Source organism: Coenobita brevimanus, chromosome 75 (assembly GCF_032717465.1).
Source record: "Coenobita brevimanus isolate Jiangsu-jjx chromosome 75, ASM3271746v2, whole genome shotgun sequence".
In the NCBI taxonomy this organism is placed as follows: Eukaryota; Metazoa; Arthropoda; class Malacostraca; order Decapoda; family Coenobitidae; genus Coenobita; species Coenobita brevimanus.
In genome coordinates, this window is record NC_137028.1 from 3,674,906 (window position 1) to 3,689,412 (window position 14,507).

Sequence of the window (14,507 nt, forward strand, 5' to 3'; positions counted from 1 at the left end):
ACCTAGTGCAAGGTTCTCAGACATATGGCTTCGTTCTGCCGCTAATAATCGTCTCTTCCCAGGACACACCACCCTTCTCCCATACATTTTCTCGCAACTTGAACCGTATTCATAATGGTACATACGACGTCGTCGCACTTGTTCCTTAGCTATTTATCTTACATTTTACAGCTTCCATGTTACTTTTATAATATTAATATCGACATAGTTTCTATCAGTGACGAACAAGAGGATACTGAGGTGAAAGGTGGTGAATAAATCGCTAAAGAAGAGGTGTTACGAAATCTAAAACCCACACGGAATAAAACACCTACTCTCTCCATTTCGTTTTTGATCTCCCTCTCCTCTTTCCCTCCAATTCACTCACACACACTCTCCTAGTCAATCTCTCACTCTCCAGGCCTTCCTGAGTATCCCCAGTGCAAAGAAAATACAATCCTCTCGCACCTTATCTCTCCATCTCCTTCTCAGTCTCCCTCTCCTCACCTTTTCTAAACTTCTCTCAAACACACACACACTTTCCTAGTCGAACTCTCACTATTCTTTCGTTTGTATGTATAATTCTTCCGCACCTTATCTTGCCATCTCGGTCTCTGTCTCCTTACCTTCCCTCAACCTCTCTCACTCACACTCTCCTAGTCAATCTCTCACTCTCCTTTCGTCTCTATGTACAATCCTCTCGCGCCTTATCTCGCCATCACACTCTTGGTCTGCCTCTTCTCCTCCCCTCCACTTCACTGCCAACCACTCTCCCTCAGCATTTTTAGTACTCAGAATTACGTAACACTATAAAAGGCGATACACAGTCTGAGCTACGGTGAAGGACAAAAGTTAGCCTCATATTGCATCTCTCGCCTTCATTTTCCTCTGCTGGCTAATTTTCCTGAGCACAGAGAGGCCTGGTATGTTTCTCTGACCACAGACGATTTTCTGATATGATGCGTCGCTGAAGAAAGTGACGGACATGATTCAGGTGTAAAATAAACGTGTTGAAATAGTAAGGGAATTTTTATCTCTGGCTGTACCAACTTAATCCGCTCATTCCGTAAACGTCTTTTATATTATTCTTCCTATCTCTACATGATATTATTCTGCTTAAGATTTTTCTCTTTTTTTATTGCTTATGATTTTTCTTTTTCCCTTTTTATTTGACTTCACTACTCCCTTCACTCTTAACTACCTCAATATGGTAAGTATTTTTGTTGTACTTTCGTCACCTTCAGACTATGTTATTAAGAGAGGCTTTTCTGTCTGAGGTGGTTAGATCCATCCTTCATTAATCCCTTCAGTACGAGAGATCTTTCCTAAGCTGAACAAAATCGTCAAGTAGTGACATAAAGAAGGCGTATGGAAGGTATAGGAAAATCGCTGGACCCAAACACACACACACACACACACACACACACACACACACACACACACACACACACACACACACACACACACACACACATACACAGCTGAATACAATCGTTTGGTCGCATTAAGTATATAAGCAAAATGACATCTGGCTGAACCAAATATCCATCTATGTACTGAAGAATTTCCTCATTTTGACATCCATCACATTCCATGGCCACGAGATAAGGTTGCATTATTTAAACTAAGATCGACAAGTGGAAGGCAATGTCCCAGATTTGATATAAGTGAAATAGAGTACAGATTTATATATAGCAGCTTCTATACCTCGTTGCTGATGGTGTTATGTAAAGTGGAATGCAGCTTTTGTATTCTCCCTCTGTGTGTGTGTGTGTGTGTGTGTGTGTGTGTGTGTGTGTGTGTGTGTGTGTGTGTGTGTGTGTGTGTGTGTGTGTGTGTGTGTGTGAAATCTGCTGCTTGCCTACATCCTTGCTTCCTCAGTTTTAATACTACGACCCAGTCTCTATGGGTCTACTATGAAGTGAGTCTGCTCTATCTTAGGATATTTCGTAACATCTCATCCTCAATTATTCATCTGCACAGTACACCTTGACATACTTTTCTATGTAATTTATACCCCTTTAACAGACCCAAATCTTCCATTAGTAACAAACAAGAGGATATGAAGAGGCAACATGGCAAACACATCACTCAAGGGGAAATGCTACGAACTCTCCAACGGCAACGGGAATACGGTTGTGTTGGTACTATACACCCCTCGGTTCCGCCACTGCTGAACCGAGTCTGTATAAGTCAGTGGAGATCAATTAATGCAGACAAATAAATTCCTTCACTACGGCGATGTCTCTTTCATTTGGATTAGGCTAACGCATGACAGCTTTATTCAACTTAGGAAGGATTTCTAACAGTGAAGGAATTAGTTAAGTCAATATCCCCTCCAGTTCAGAAGTCTCCCCTAAATTCAATAACAGTCTGGCGTTGTTCAGAATCAAGTAAAAATGTGCCATCGGACTGTATGGCTTAACTCCTCTCCATCTGGAAATCAGGTCAGGCATAAAACATCATTATACACCAACTTGAAATGGTCTGGCCACCTCTCCTGTCACGGTGGCGGCTACACTAAACCTTCCTGTCTTTTAGTCAAGAATTTTACTCATTAATTTAATCAAAACTCCCCAGCACTTAATAATATTCTAATCAAATGTAACAGGTATAAGATTAATGCACTCGACAAAATGAACTAACAAAAATAAACTATAGACCCGCCTTCTCACCGGTCAAGGAAGCTCATACGCACCTCTTCCTTACCTACAGTATGGTACCACTCTTTTTTAATGGTAAGTCCATATTTTCTTATTGCAGCCAATATCACTTACACAATCGATGCCGATATATAAAAGATATAAATAACAAAAGCAAATAACATATTGCCATATGGCGAATAACTGCTACAAAGGGGATGTTACGAAGTCCCCTATGCCAACTTCAAGAGAAAATATAAAATGATACAGCCATACTAAGGTTGGAAATTCAGGGTTTTGGCGGGAATCCGGGACGGGGAATGATGGCAGCCAAAGTTTGAGGATTAAACACTCGAATGGTGAGAGAGCCTCTTAACCTTTCAGCTCGGGAACGTCATTACTTCACTCTTGCCATTCCCCGAGGATTTTATTAAGTTTAGGATAGCCTTTGGAACTAGTGTCAGATATAGTCTTCGTTAATCAATTCAATACCACCAATACTTCATAAGTACTCCTTCGTTAATCACTTCAATAGCAGCAATATTCCCCAAATAATCCTTCGTTAATCATTCGAATACAAGCAATATTTCCCAAGTAAGCCTTCGTTAATCATTTCAATACGATACCAGCAAATATTTCCCGCGTAAGCCTTCGTTAAAAGCTTCAATACCAGCAATATTTCCCAAGTAAGCATTCGTTAATTGTTTAAACACGAGAAATATTTTCCAAGTTGAACGAAATCGCCTGGAAACGGGTCCTCTTAAAGTCGAACCTGCCTGCCCGATGGGAGTAAAAATAAAATGAAAAAGGACGTCCTCATAGTGAAGGGGTTAAGTGGAGGGGCCGGAGGAGAAAGAGGGAGGAGAGGAGGGAAGCGCGATCGATACACACAAAAGCTCTGGAATAAAAAAATAAAAAAAAAATAAAAAAAAATAATAACAATATGACCTTCACCGTGGCCAGTGCAATTCGTTTGTTTGGGGGTGATTTTTTTTTTTTAACTGTAACTATGGCGTGTTTGTTCTGCCCTGACCAACATCCATAACCCCTTTCAGCTCTGATAATGACCATGGACCGTATTCTCGCAAGGTGAAAGAGCTTCCTAATACCTATTCCTTGGCGATATATTTTGCATGTTACACCTTACTAATCTCTTGTATCATAATTATGCCTTTGTATTACTGACAGAATGCATTAATAGGATAAAAACAATGAATAAACTTGCACATGCAGAAAAAAACTGATAAGAAAAACGATGTTAGGGAACTTCCTTTACCACCGAGAATATGACCCCACGTGCAGTCAGAATGTCGGGCGGAATCAACTGGTAACCACAAAGGTTCAGGGAGATTCATTTCTACCGCATAACAAAAGCTCATCGAATTTCATTTAAGCACAACTTGGTATTCAACTTGCAGGAGTGGCCCAGTTCGGTCAAGTGAAAGCAAACAGACTATCCCCAACTTTCCATGTCATTCTGTATTACTATCCTTGTCTTACTCTGACACAATACATACTGGTGCCACAGTTAATACTCAGACTTAACACCTTCATTACGAGTGCATCCAAATGAAGACGCCATTCTGTACTACCGGTAATGAAATGCCTCAATATTCAAACTGGTAATTGGACCTACACTTTTTGTCCGAATCTTGGCTTAGAATTAACAGCATATTCCCTGAAGCGCAGTAGTATTATGTACCACACACTTTCACAAGCCACCACTTCGGCGCTAATACCCACCCTCCATGCTAGGGCTGCCTCTTTTAGGTGTTATGTCTTGGTATTAACAGAGATGTTTTTGTGACATGCCAGTGGACGGTGGGTCCTGCGGAAGATCAGTTCAGTCTGTTTTAACGAAATTCGCGTCCTTTCGTGCAGCTGACTGTCCTTAGCTACTCGGCCTCCACCTACTAGTAACTCTCATGGAGCCTCGAACCCTTCCTATCTTGCATTTCAAGTTTTACGCATATTTTCAACAATTCTAATGATGACAACGAAACCGAACGTGGCGAGATTCAGTACCAAACATACGAAATTTCCCCCATACCCCTTATTTGTTTCGGCAGGAAGAACAAAATGTATAATCTTCCCATGTACCTTGTTCTATCAGCAAAAACAAATATTAGTTGAACGTGGTGAACTATTATGATCTTTCCCCAGGAGGTACAAGGAGAGTATAGAAAATTCCCACGTCTCTTTTTAGTCCTGAAAATTAAAATCAAAGTTGCAAGAGAGAATGGTTAAAAAGTTTTAGTAAATCTGGCCCATGACTGCAGTAGCTTTATACAGTACTGCTCACACCCTGGCTCTTGAGAAATTTCCGCTCAGACAAAGATATGCAGCATCTATTATTACTACTAACGGATACTCATTATTATTCCTTACCAAAATCTAAAAAATTATTTGTGTAACCTGCAGAATGATGAAAAAATAGGAGAAATGGAGTTCCCCCGAGCTAAGCCCTGTATTGGACTATATAGCCCCGCTAGGGTTACAGGAGCGAGCTACCACTCCCGGCACGGCAGCCCGGACGAGGCTCGAACTCGCAATCCCCCGATTACGAGTCCGGCGCGCTACCACTGTGCTACCGCGCCCCCCTGCAGAATGATGAGGCCTTTCTTAATTTATTTTTGTCCGTCAATTATATTTTCCTTCAGTTAAGGGACCTTTCGAGGTGGATGAGTTAACTGGAAACACTCTCCATCACCCTAAGCCTTTCAGTACGATGACAAATGTTCTATTACATCCATACGACTTTCAATCCACTGGCGTATTCTTCTTTTGGTCTGACTAACGAACTGACAATTTTGTGGTTTAAGAAAGATACTTAGTACTGAACGGGATACTGAAGCTAGATTTAATCCCTCCAGTTACAGAAACCTGTCTTAAAATAAATTAATCTAGAACAGCAAGATCTAACTGCAAAAATTAATCTAGAACAGCAAGAACTAACTGCCGGATTGTGGGAGTCATGTAATCTAGGCAGCCAGGGAGAATGTAGCAAGATAAAGACGCGAGATTATGCCAAGAAAGGAACTGGAGATGAGGAAGGCAAAGGAGGAAGGGGGAGGGCGAAGGTCGGCGTATCTTAAACTTCGGACAGATTTACATTTTATTGTTTCATTAAAAAAGAAGAAGAAAAAGAACGACATTCAGCCTGCAAAACACATTCCACGTATTTCAAACAAACCTTTAACACATACGGAAACAATTTAAACAAATCGGAAATAACTATACCTACAGTTATATTAAGGCTTGAGACTTCAAAGTTTTGGCGGGAAACCTGGACCTCTAGGCTACCGACGTCACTTGAAGTTTAAGGGTTAACGAATCCAATTAAAGTCTCCTTCAAAGGGCTCTGGGCGGGTAGCTGGATAATTGTTGGAGTGGGTGGAGGAAGGGATCAATAAGGGATGAAATGGATGAGTGGAAGATGAGTTGGATAGACGTGGATTAATCCTCTCGTGATCGGGGATATTCTATTCCAGTCAACGCAAGACGATTTTATTCAACAAAGTAGCAGGGAGTTAATATCATCACCATTACCTTATGCTCGGGACAACTCTAGTACTCAATTCCTGCTGATGCCAGGTGATTTATTTCAGCTGAGAGTGAGTCAAAGGAACCTTAGCGCTGCTGGAGGCTGATATAAGAATATGAACAGAAAAATGGGTGACTGACTAACTGTTTGAATTAATGGAAGCATAGGTCGACTGTGGATGAAGTGGATAAGTGAAGGATGAGGTGGATATCAGTGGATATATGAATGCTAAAACTGACTACGAGAAAGCATTGGAGGAAGATTGGTGGCTGGAGAGAGAAAGAGAGAGAGAGAGAGAGAGAGAGAGAGAGAGACTCTGTGAAGTGGATTATTAACGATAAGCAGATACAAGAGGATTAATGGAAGCTGAAATAGATAACGAGAGAGCTTTGGGGAAGGACTAGCAGTGAGAGAGAGAGAGAGAGAGAGAGAGAGAGAGAGAGAGAGAGAGAGAGAGAGAGAGAGAATACAAACTGATCTATGCAGCCATAAATAACTCCTTCAGCCCCAGGACATCAATTATACAGTATTTTATTCTAGCTGTTACCGGATTATTTTTCCTTCAACTTTAGAAGTGCATCCTAAGCTATATTAAACCTCTCCACTTCGAAAAAATCTCCCACAATACATAAAAACGCCTATACATAGCAAGAATAAAGTCAAAAAGCCGTCCTTGGTCTGGAGGAGTTAACCCTCTGAATAAAGTGAGAAAGGAAGTAAACGTTTAGTATGGTCGCACCCCTATAAAGGACTTGCAATGTCCTCACCACTACCCTTTCCATCTGTTTGTCTATCTGTTTACCTGTCTGTCTAGCTGTCTTTTCTTTCTTTTCTTCCTTCTCTTTTTCAAACAAACCTGAAATGAACTCGGAACGACTTCAGGGTCTACTGATACCCGCTCTTTGCACGTGCAGGTAAGGGCTACGATGACAGCATTTGGGCCTCACAACCTTGCCGCCAGCTTTGGAATGGTATTCAGAGAATGATGTGATGCAATTTTACAGTACCGGTGGCTGTATTTCTTCCGTGTCGGCCAGTGATTCTATGAAAACATATCCCAGTCTAAGTTTTTTTTTTTTTTTTTTACCGCAGTCACTATGTATTTCTTAAAGCAGTGAACAGCGTAACAGTGGTATGACATGATGAAAAATGAATGATTACAGAGGTCTGACAAACGTTTTTTTCTTTTTCACAGTACTGTCTAGCAATGGTCTTATTTTCTTAAAAAATAAAAATACCAGTAATATCAAATGCAAGTCCTCTATAAATATACCGTACTACATGTAAAGAATCAGTTATGCCATTTCATTCAGCCAGGAAAATGTGTCTCCCACTGAAGGGGTTAATAAAAGTAACATCTAACTTCTCGAGATCGAAAAGCTTTTCATAAGCTTAAAAATGTCGTCAGGAGGTGGCAAGATTAAAGGACAATGACGTTTGGGAAATGAACGCGTTGAGGTCAACCACGGAGGTCACAGGTCAAGACCAAACTTTCTTAATACCGATCCTTGTGGTAATAAGCTAATATATTTGTATGATCTGCTTTATGCTTAGGATTTTACGAATCAGACCGACTCAGTGCAGGGAGGTTTCACTTGGTAAACATCCTTGAGATTTATTTTGTTCTTGCTACTTTCAGGGGATTTTATTCAACCTGAGAGACTCTTTTTCTTGCAGAGACGAGATATAGTCCTAATTAACCTCTTCACTACAAAATATCTCTCTTAGGTTCAATAAAACCGTCTGGCGGTGGCCCGATTACGGCTGAAGGGACACAGAGATAAAAATAAAAAGGGGAAGTGAAAAAAATAGACATGGAATCATAATACTGCACCAACCCTAAGGTAAAAATGAGTCAATTAACGTTTGGAGCCACCTGTGATTCAACATCCGGTGAATGAAACTGTTTGGTATGAGCCCAAATAATATAGCAGGCCAGATACGACCATGAGAGGATTAATGGAGTCACTGTCAACTGTCAGAATCCTAGGACTAATCCCCACCCAGTATAATCACCTACTGTCATGCAGGCTAAATGGCATACTGAAGTTGACGCGATCAGGAGAGGGGTAATATCTGGTTAAGTGCCATGTACAAGAAACTAAAATCGTACTGGTGTGTGGTGGGGGAGAGTGGAATAATACCACATGTGAAGGCAAGGCGGAAGAAGGGTCAATGTACAAGTAACCATCCGTGTGAAAGAACCTGTCAAGGAAAAAGGCTGACTCGAGACAGTTTTATTGAGGTCATCCACTGCCAACAGACAGATAGATGGTCAGATAGATAGCCTATGCAGATAGACAGAGATCCAGTATAGAAGTTTAAACAGATGGAGAGAGAGAGAGAGAGGAGAGATCCACTGCACAGCCTTACAGATAGATAGGTGGTCACAGATAGACAGACAGATAGACACAGATACATAGATAGACTGACAGATAGAGAGGAGGAGAGGCAAGGAGACTATGCTAATGAATACAGCTATCAGTACCAATATGTATAATGTAGTAAAAGTGAAAAAAAATGCAGTAGTACACATTTATGCATGGATGTAGCCTATTATGATTTTTTTTTTAAATGTGTCCGACTCTGGGCAAAGGTTTCAGGGCCTATCCCAAGGCCCAGTAGTACACACCTCCACATGTCACCACTTTGGCGTTATCGCCCACCGTCCATATTGAGTACATGCTAAAGCTGTCTCATACAGGACTGGTGTACTGGTATTGGCGGGAATATTTTTACGACTTGTCGGCGGGTCATCTGGCAGATCAGTGAAGTCTGCTTTTATTAAATTCAAATCCTTAAACTGTTCCCGACCCGACCCGGCATTCGATCCTGGGTCCAATAACACTGCAGCCCGCCTCTCTACCGATTCAGCCACCGCCTCTTCCAGCCTGTTACGACAGCCACTTTACTGAATACTGGAACAAGTCTACAATGGGATGAATAGGCCTATGCGTACGGTTACGGTGTGTGTGTGTGTGTGTGTGTGTGTGTGTGTGTGTGTGTGTGTGTGTGTGTGTGTGTGTGTGTGTGTGTGTGAGCTGAAAGAGTTAAGTGGCTATGTTGTGTGTGTGTGTGTGTGTGTGTGTGTGTGTGTGTGTGTGTGTGTGTGTGTGTGTGTGTGTGTGTAAAGAATTAGGGGGTATGAGGTGTTTGGGGGTAGAGTGAAAGATTGGTGTGTGTGCGTGTGTGTGCGTGTGTGTGTGTAAGCTGAAAGAGTTAAGTGGCTATGAAGTGTGTGTGTGTGTGTGTGTGTGTGTGTGTGTGTGTGTGTGTGTGTGTGTGTGTGTGTGTGTGTGTGTGTGTGTGTGTGTGTGTTGAAAGAATTAGGGGGTATGAGGTGTGTGGGGGTACAGTGAAAGATTGGTGTGTGTGTGTGTGTGTGTGTGTGTGTGTGTGTGTGTGTGTGTCTGTAATTCACAGGGTTGGTCAGGATCATGTGATGGTTGTGATCACCAGATTTTTACACCCCCGGAAGAGAGCTGAGAGCTCATATAGTCCGATCTATGGGCAAAGCCTTGACTTTCACACACGCACACACCCATCCCCTTGCAAGAGGGACAGTAACCACCCACTTCGTCTGGGAAACTTTTCGCATCCCGAGCACGGTGCGAACCCCCGTCTTAGGAGATGCTAGGCGAGAGCGTTACCACTGAGCAGGTGTGTGTGTGTGTGTGTGTGTGTGTGTGTGTGTGTGTGTGTGTGTGGTTATGTATATGGGCGAAAGGGAGGTTAAAAGCGCAGCAGTAGTGTAACATGGCCAGTGTAGCCTCTGAACAAACTCCACCCTTACGGCGACCACGCTAAAGCCTGAGTGACACAGCCCTTCTTTATCTCAGTATAGACGGTTCAGTATCAGTGGCTAATGTTGACCTCAATTAAACTCTTCTCAACATCAAAGGTGATGGAAGATGGGGGGGTGAGGTGCTAGTGTATTATAATGGCACAGATTTTTTTTGTCAGCTTACATCACGTACTGTAGCTCACTGGCAGAATAGGACATTACTGTGGCTCTAGATCCTTTCCACAGCACTTCCTCATGACTTTCATCACATTTTAACGGTAATCTCTTGTTAAATCTCAGTATTCATGATGGTGAGATGGCAATTTAAGGCCTTGTTTATGTAAAACGGGTATAGTCAAACGTCACCTTCCGCAAGTTGGTTTACCCGGTATGCAAAAGTTGGGACGGAGGTACCGCTAAACCTAGTAACAAACGCTTAGTTTACTAACTGTTCAGGCCACTTTTAATGTGTGTGTGTGTGTGTGTGTGTGTGTGTGTGTGTGTGTACGTCTTTGAATGCGCACTACTTAAGCCAGAAGATGACCGAGATGACTGTCTGAATACTAAATGGATACGAGAACGTGAAGAAATATTAGCTGGCTGCGGGATGAGATGGGCCTCAGCTGTGTGTGAGATTGTTATTCAGTGCTTACACCTTCACTCCTATGGCTAGTTACCACCTTCATAACCAAACAAGAGTGAACATCAATGCCTTCAGTCGATGATGTATTCTATATTCTATTCTTGCTATATTCCGAAGATTTTTATTCAGTTCTGGGAAGATTTTTCGAACTGGAAGGGGTTAATACAGTATTCACTAATTCTCTGCACCACTAAAGTAGACGTTGTTCCTAGCCTGAATAAAATCTTCTGGTGGTAGTCTCAGTAAATTAAAAATACGTCATTGTAGTGGTGAGAAAGTAACAAATATACGCTGAAACAAAATTATTCATGAAGATTATTAACTGCTACGGAAATTGTAAAAATAGCCAAGATCTACCTTAATTATTTCCCCAGTAGGCTATTCTCCACGACTAATGACAGCTCTAAGTCAGCTCAACCCACTCAGTACCAGTGATCTTTCATAAGGTGCATAAAATTATCGTAGGCTACAAGAATTACATTTTTAAAAGACGCTGCCGTACTGAGGGAAGAATGTACCATAACCTTCTGAGCTCTGAAATCGTTAAGAATTAAATCGTCTGGTACCAACAAGAAAATAAGACCATCGTACTGAACGAGTTAAACGAACTAATGACAACACCTAGTACCTCTTTTTTGCCAGTTTATTTATAGCTAAATGTGGCTAGTTAATATTCTATTAGCATGTTACCCTATTTGTTGAACCCGGTTGAGCTTGTTTGTCCTTTCACTCTACACTTCATTCTTGCTCCTGTATGACGAGCCAACTGAAAGACGTCTAGTGTTAAAGGTGTTATAGAACGCTATTTCTAACCCTCTTCACTTCGAGACGTAATTTCCAAAGTGAATACGATAATCTAGAGATTGTATGACTGAAATATAAGTGCATAGACTTAAAGAGTTACTGTACTAACGAAAATAACAGTAAAGTATCAATGTGATTCAGAATAAAAACAGCTGTTACTACCAACCATGCCTGGGTGACTGGTAATTAGTTGCCACAAGAGGTGTAACCATGGGTAAAAGTTGTACCACAGCTACCATCAACACCAGTTTGTCTAAAATTGACTAGAAAAAAAAAAAAAAAAATACCATAGCCACCTCTACCAAGAAGGTCCCTCAAATGTGTAACTACTGACAAAGTGTGTGGAGGCTTCCATGTTGCAAAAGTGCCTCAAAATAACCCAGAAACGGCGTGAATGAAATATAAGAAGTCTACAGCAAGCAAGGGTTAACGGAAAGTTGACTGTACAGACGAGAGCAATAACCGGTATCCTCCCAGGACACAAAGCCACGAACCAATGTCTTCGCCATCGCACTGGAAAGACATCCTCACTTTCACCCTCTCTGGAACTTGATTCGCTTAGGCCTTAGGGTGAATGGGCGGTCCGTGACTTTGGATTTGGGTCCTATGCGCGTGGCTCTGAAGAATTCCGAACACCATTTTCTTACCGAATTATTCCGCACATTTGGCTACATATTAGTATCCTCATATATACTACTAATGCAAACTATGTCGATATTAAAACGATATTAATAACAACACGAGAAGAGGCAGCCATAATCAACTTATATGAAACAGGTGCTAGTGTCTACTATGCCACCGTAACTGGAGAGTGACCAATTACTACATTCGATTACACACCATCCAGGTTTGATCGTGGAACCTCAACGACCTTCGACGACCGACAGCCGTGCCTATATAGCTTTCTCTCACAGGTCGGTCAGGCTTTCCCCACTGGGTGCACTCAGCCAGGCGTCGTACATCAGCTCAGCAAGTAGCATCACAGACGGTATTATGGAACCATTTTTATTTTTTTCCAAACTGCCACATATTTAAATATATACAGTATATGCGAATACCCTGTAATGTGTAATATGGAAAATATAACGCTACAGAAAAAGTTCCAGGCAGCCTTTTTAAGTTACTGGAAAATACGGACAACTTTCAACACTTTCACACCGTTTTTATACTATTTTATTTTTACGTACGGCATGTTGCACTATTCTATGTTACTTCTAAATGCCACGACGAACTAATGTGCAAATATAAATTGGGGGGGAAGTATTAAGCCAGGCTGTAAAAGCTCGAGCCTTGTAAGCTGACGCGATAAGCCTACTAGTACTAAAGCTTTCACATTATTTTTTACCTGATGGGAGTGGAGTCATTTGGCCGCCAGTAGCTGCAGTATAACTTCTTGCCCTTGTTGTTGACCAGGAACTTTGTTTGGGGCCCGACTCGATTAAGAATTTTTGTAGTTGAAGTGTTCTGTTCGCTGGGTTGCACTTTTCGCACTTTACTAGTCATGTTGGAGGTGAGTGTGTATTCCAGTCACTTCACCGGGTAGTCATTCACCTTACTTAAGCTTGGATATGAAATCCAAGCGATTTAAGAGATTAGTCCGAGATTAGTAATAGGAATATACGGCAGTGTACTTTCACTTACATTTGGACCGAGTCGAGGTTCCCGAACTAAAGTAAGTCAACCCACGAACATCAACTCTTAAAAAGGGCAAAACTTATAGAGGAATACTGGGGGCATCCAGAAAGATAAGGACTGCCGACACAGAGAAAACTTTGGAACGTAACACCGTTCACCCTGGCAGCCATACAAATGTACGGTTATCTCGCAGCCGGCGGCCCAAATCGTGTGTATATACAGTTATCGTACAGCTTCAACATAACTCCCCATTAAGATTCAAATTTTATAAAGTATTTTAGTGACAGCTTATCTCATTCATTCATTCTGTATATTAGATAATTGTTCTGGCAATCATGTACTTAAAATCTACCCGACCAGAAGAAGTCGTACACCCGCCACGTTGGAAGACATGCGGCATGGCTGTCGTTGGCGCGCATGAGGACGCCATCACCATGACGACCATAATGCACCACCGGCGCCGATCACCGTAATAACTCATCGGAGAGGGAAAGTCATTTCCGTTCCCCTGAAGGTAAGAGGTCCTGTAAAATGCCACCAGTCATCTTGCACGCTAATGTTCTCACCAATGTAAATGTATTTGTGATCAGCAACCACTGCGCTTGGGCTAGTCACAGTACAAAATTATTATTATTATTTTTTAAGTATGACTGCAAAATACTTCACATATATCTTCAGTAATTACAGACAGGTGTAGGCGCAGAATCAACTAAGGTTGGATGGTCGAGTTACTACGTGAAATGTTAACGCGTATGATGCCAAATGGAGTCAGGTTGTGGACCTTGCCATATCTAAATCTTTAACAGTACTGGATTCATCATCGTCATCATCATTCAGGAAGATATGGAGTGAGGTGGCAGGTTACCCAGAAACAGGTAGATATGGAGTGAGGTAGTATCCAGAACATGTAGATATGGAGTGAGGCAATATCCAAAAAGAAGGGCGAGTCGTTCACTCTGCCAAGTAAAATCTGCCTGTTATTAGCAAAAACAAAATGTAAATATCATAGCAGTTTCACTTTAGCATCAGTTTTGATACAGGAAAAACAACTACCGAGTGGCCACAGGAAAGCATATAGCCTATACTCAGGTAAGGCCATGTTGAGATCGTTTGTCGGCTTAGGTTGTCCGGTACGACCACTCTATAGACCTTATTTCTAAGGGTCTCTAGATCACTCTAAGGCAGCGTTTCTTAACCTTTTCCGACCTCAGCACCCCCCGTGCCATAAGGTCTCAGTCCAGCATCCCTTTAAATCTGGTTACTGGGACTGCAGTTGCTACACGACTGCAGGGTTAAATTGAAGTACTGCCCGACAGTTTATTTGATACACTCAAATAAAAAAAAATCAAGGATGCCAATACTGAGCAAAACCAATAACAAAAAATAATAATACAGCAATTGCCAGCACCCCCTATAACTGATTTCAGCACCCCAGGTTAAGAAACGCTGCTCTAAGGGCTGAGTTGGAAATCCGTT

At 41.8% G+C, this 14,507-nt stretch overlaps 1 protein-coding gene across 1 annotated transcript in view; it reads right to left on the minus strand.

Moving 5' to 3' along the window:
* The window catches only part of LOC145407995 (monoglyceride lipase-like), a 57,832-nt gene extending 44,933 nt beyond the window's left edge, over positions 1-12,899 (minus strand). Inside the window, exon 1 of the mRNA XM_080278799.1 lies at positions 12,742-12,899. Coding sequence (XP_080134925.1) covers positions 12,742-12,899 — 158 coding nt within the window. The remainder of the gene's footprint in view (positions 1-12,741) is intronic.
* Positions 12,900-14,507: the final 1,608 nt, after the last annotated feature.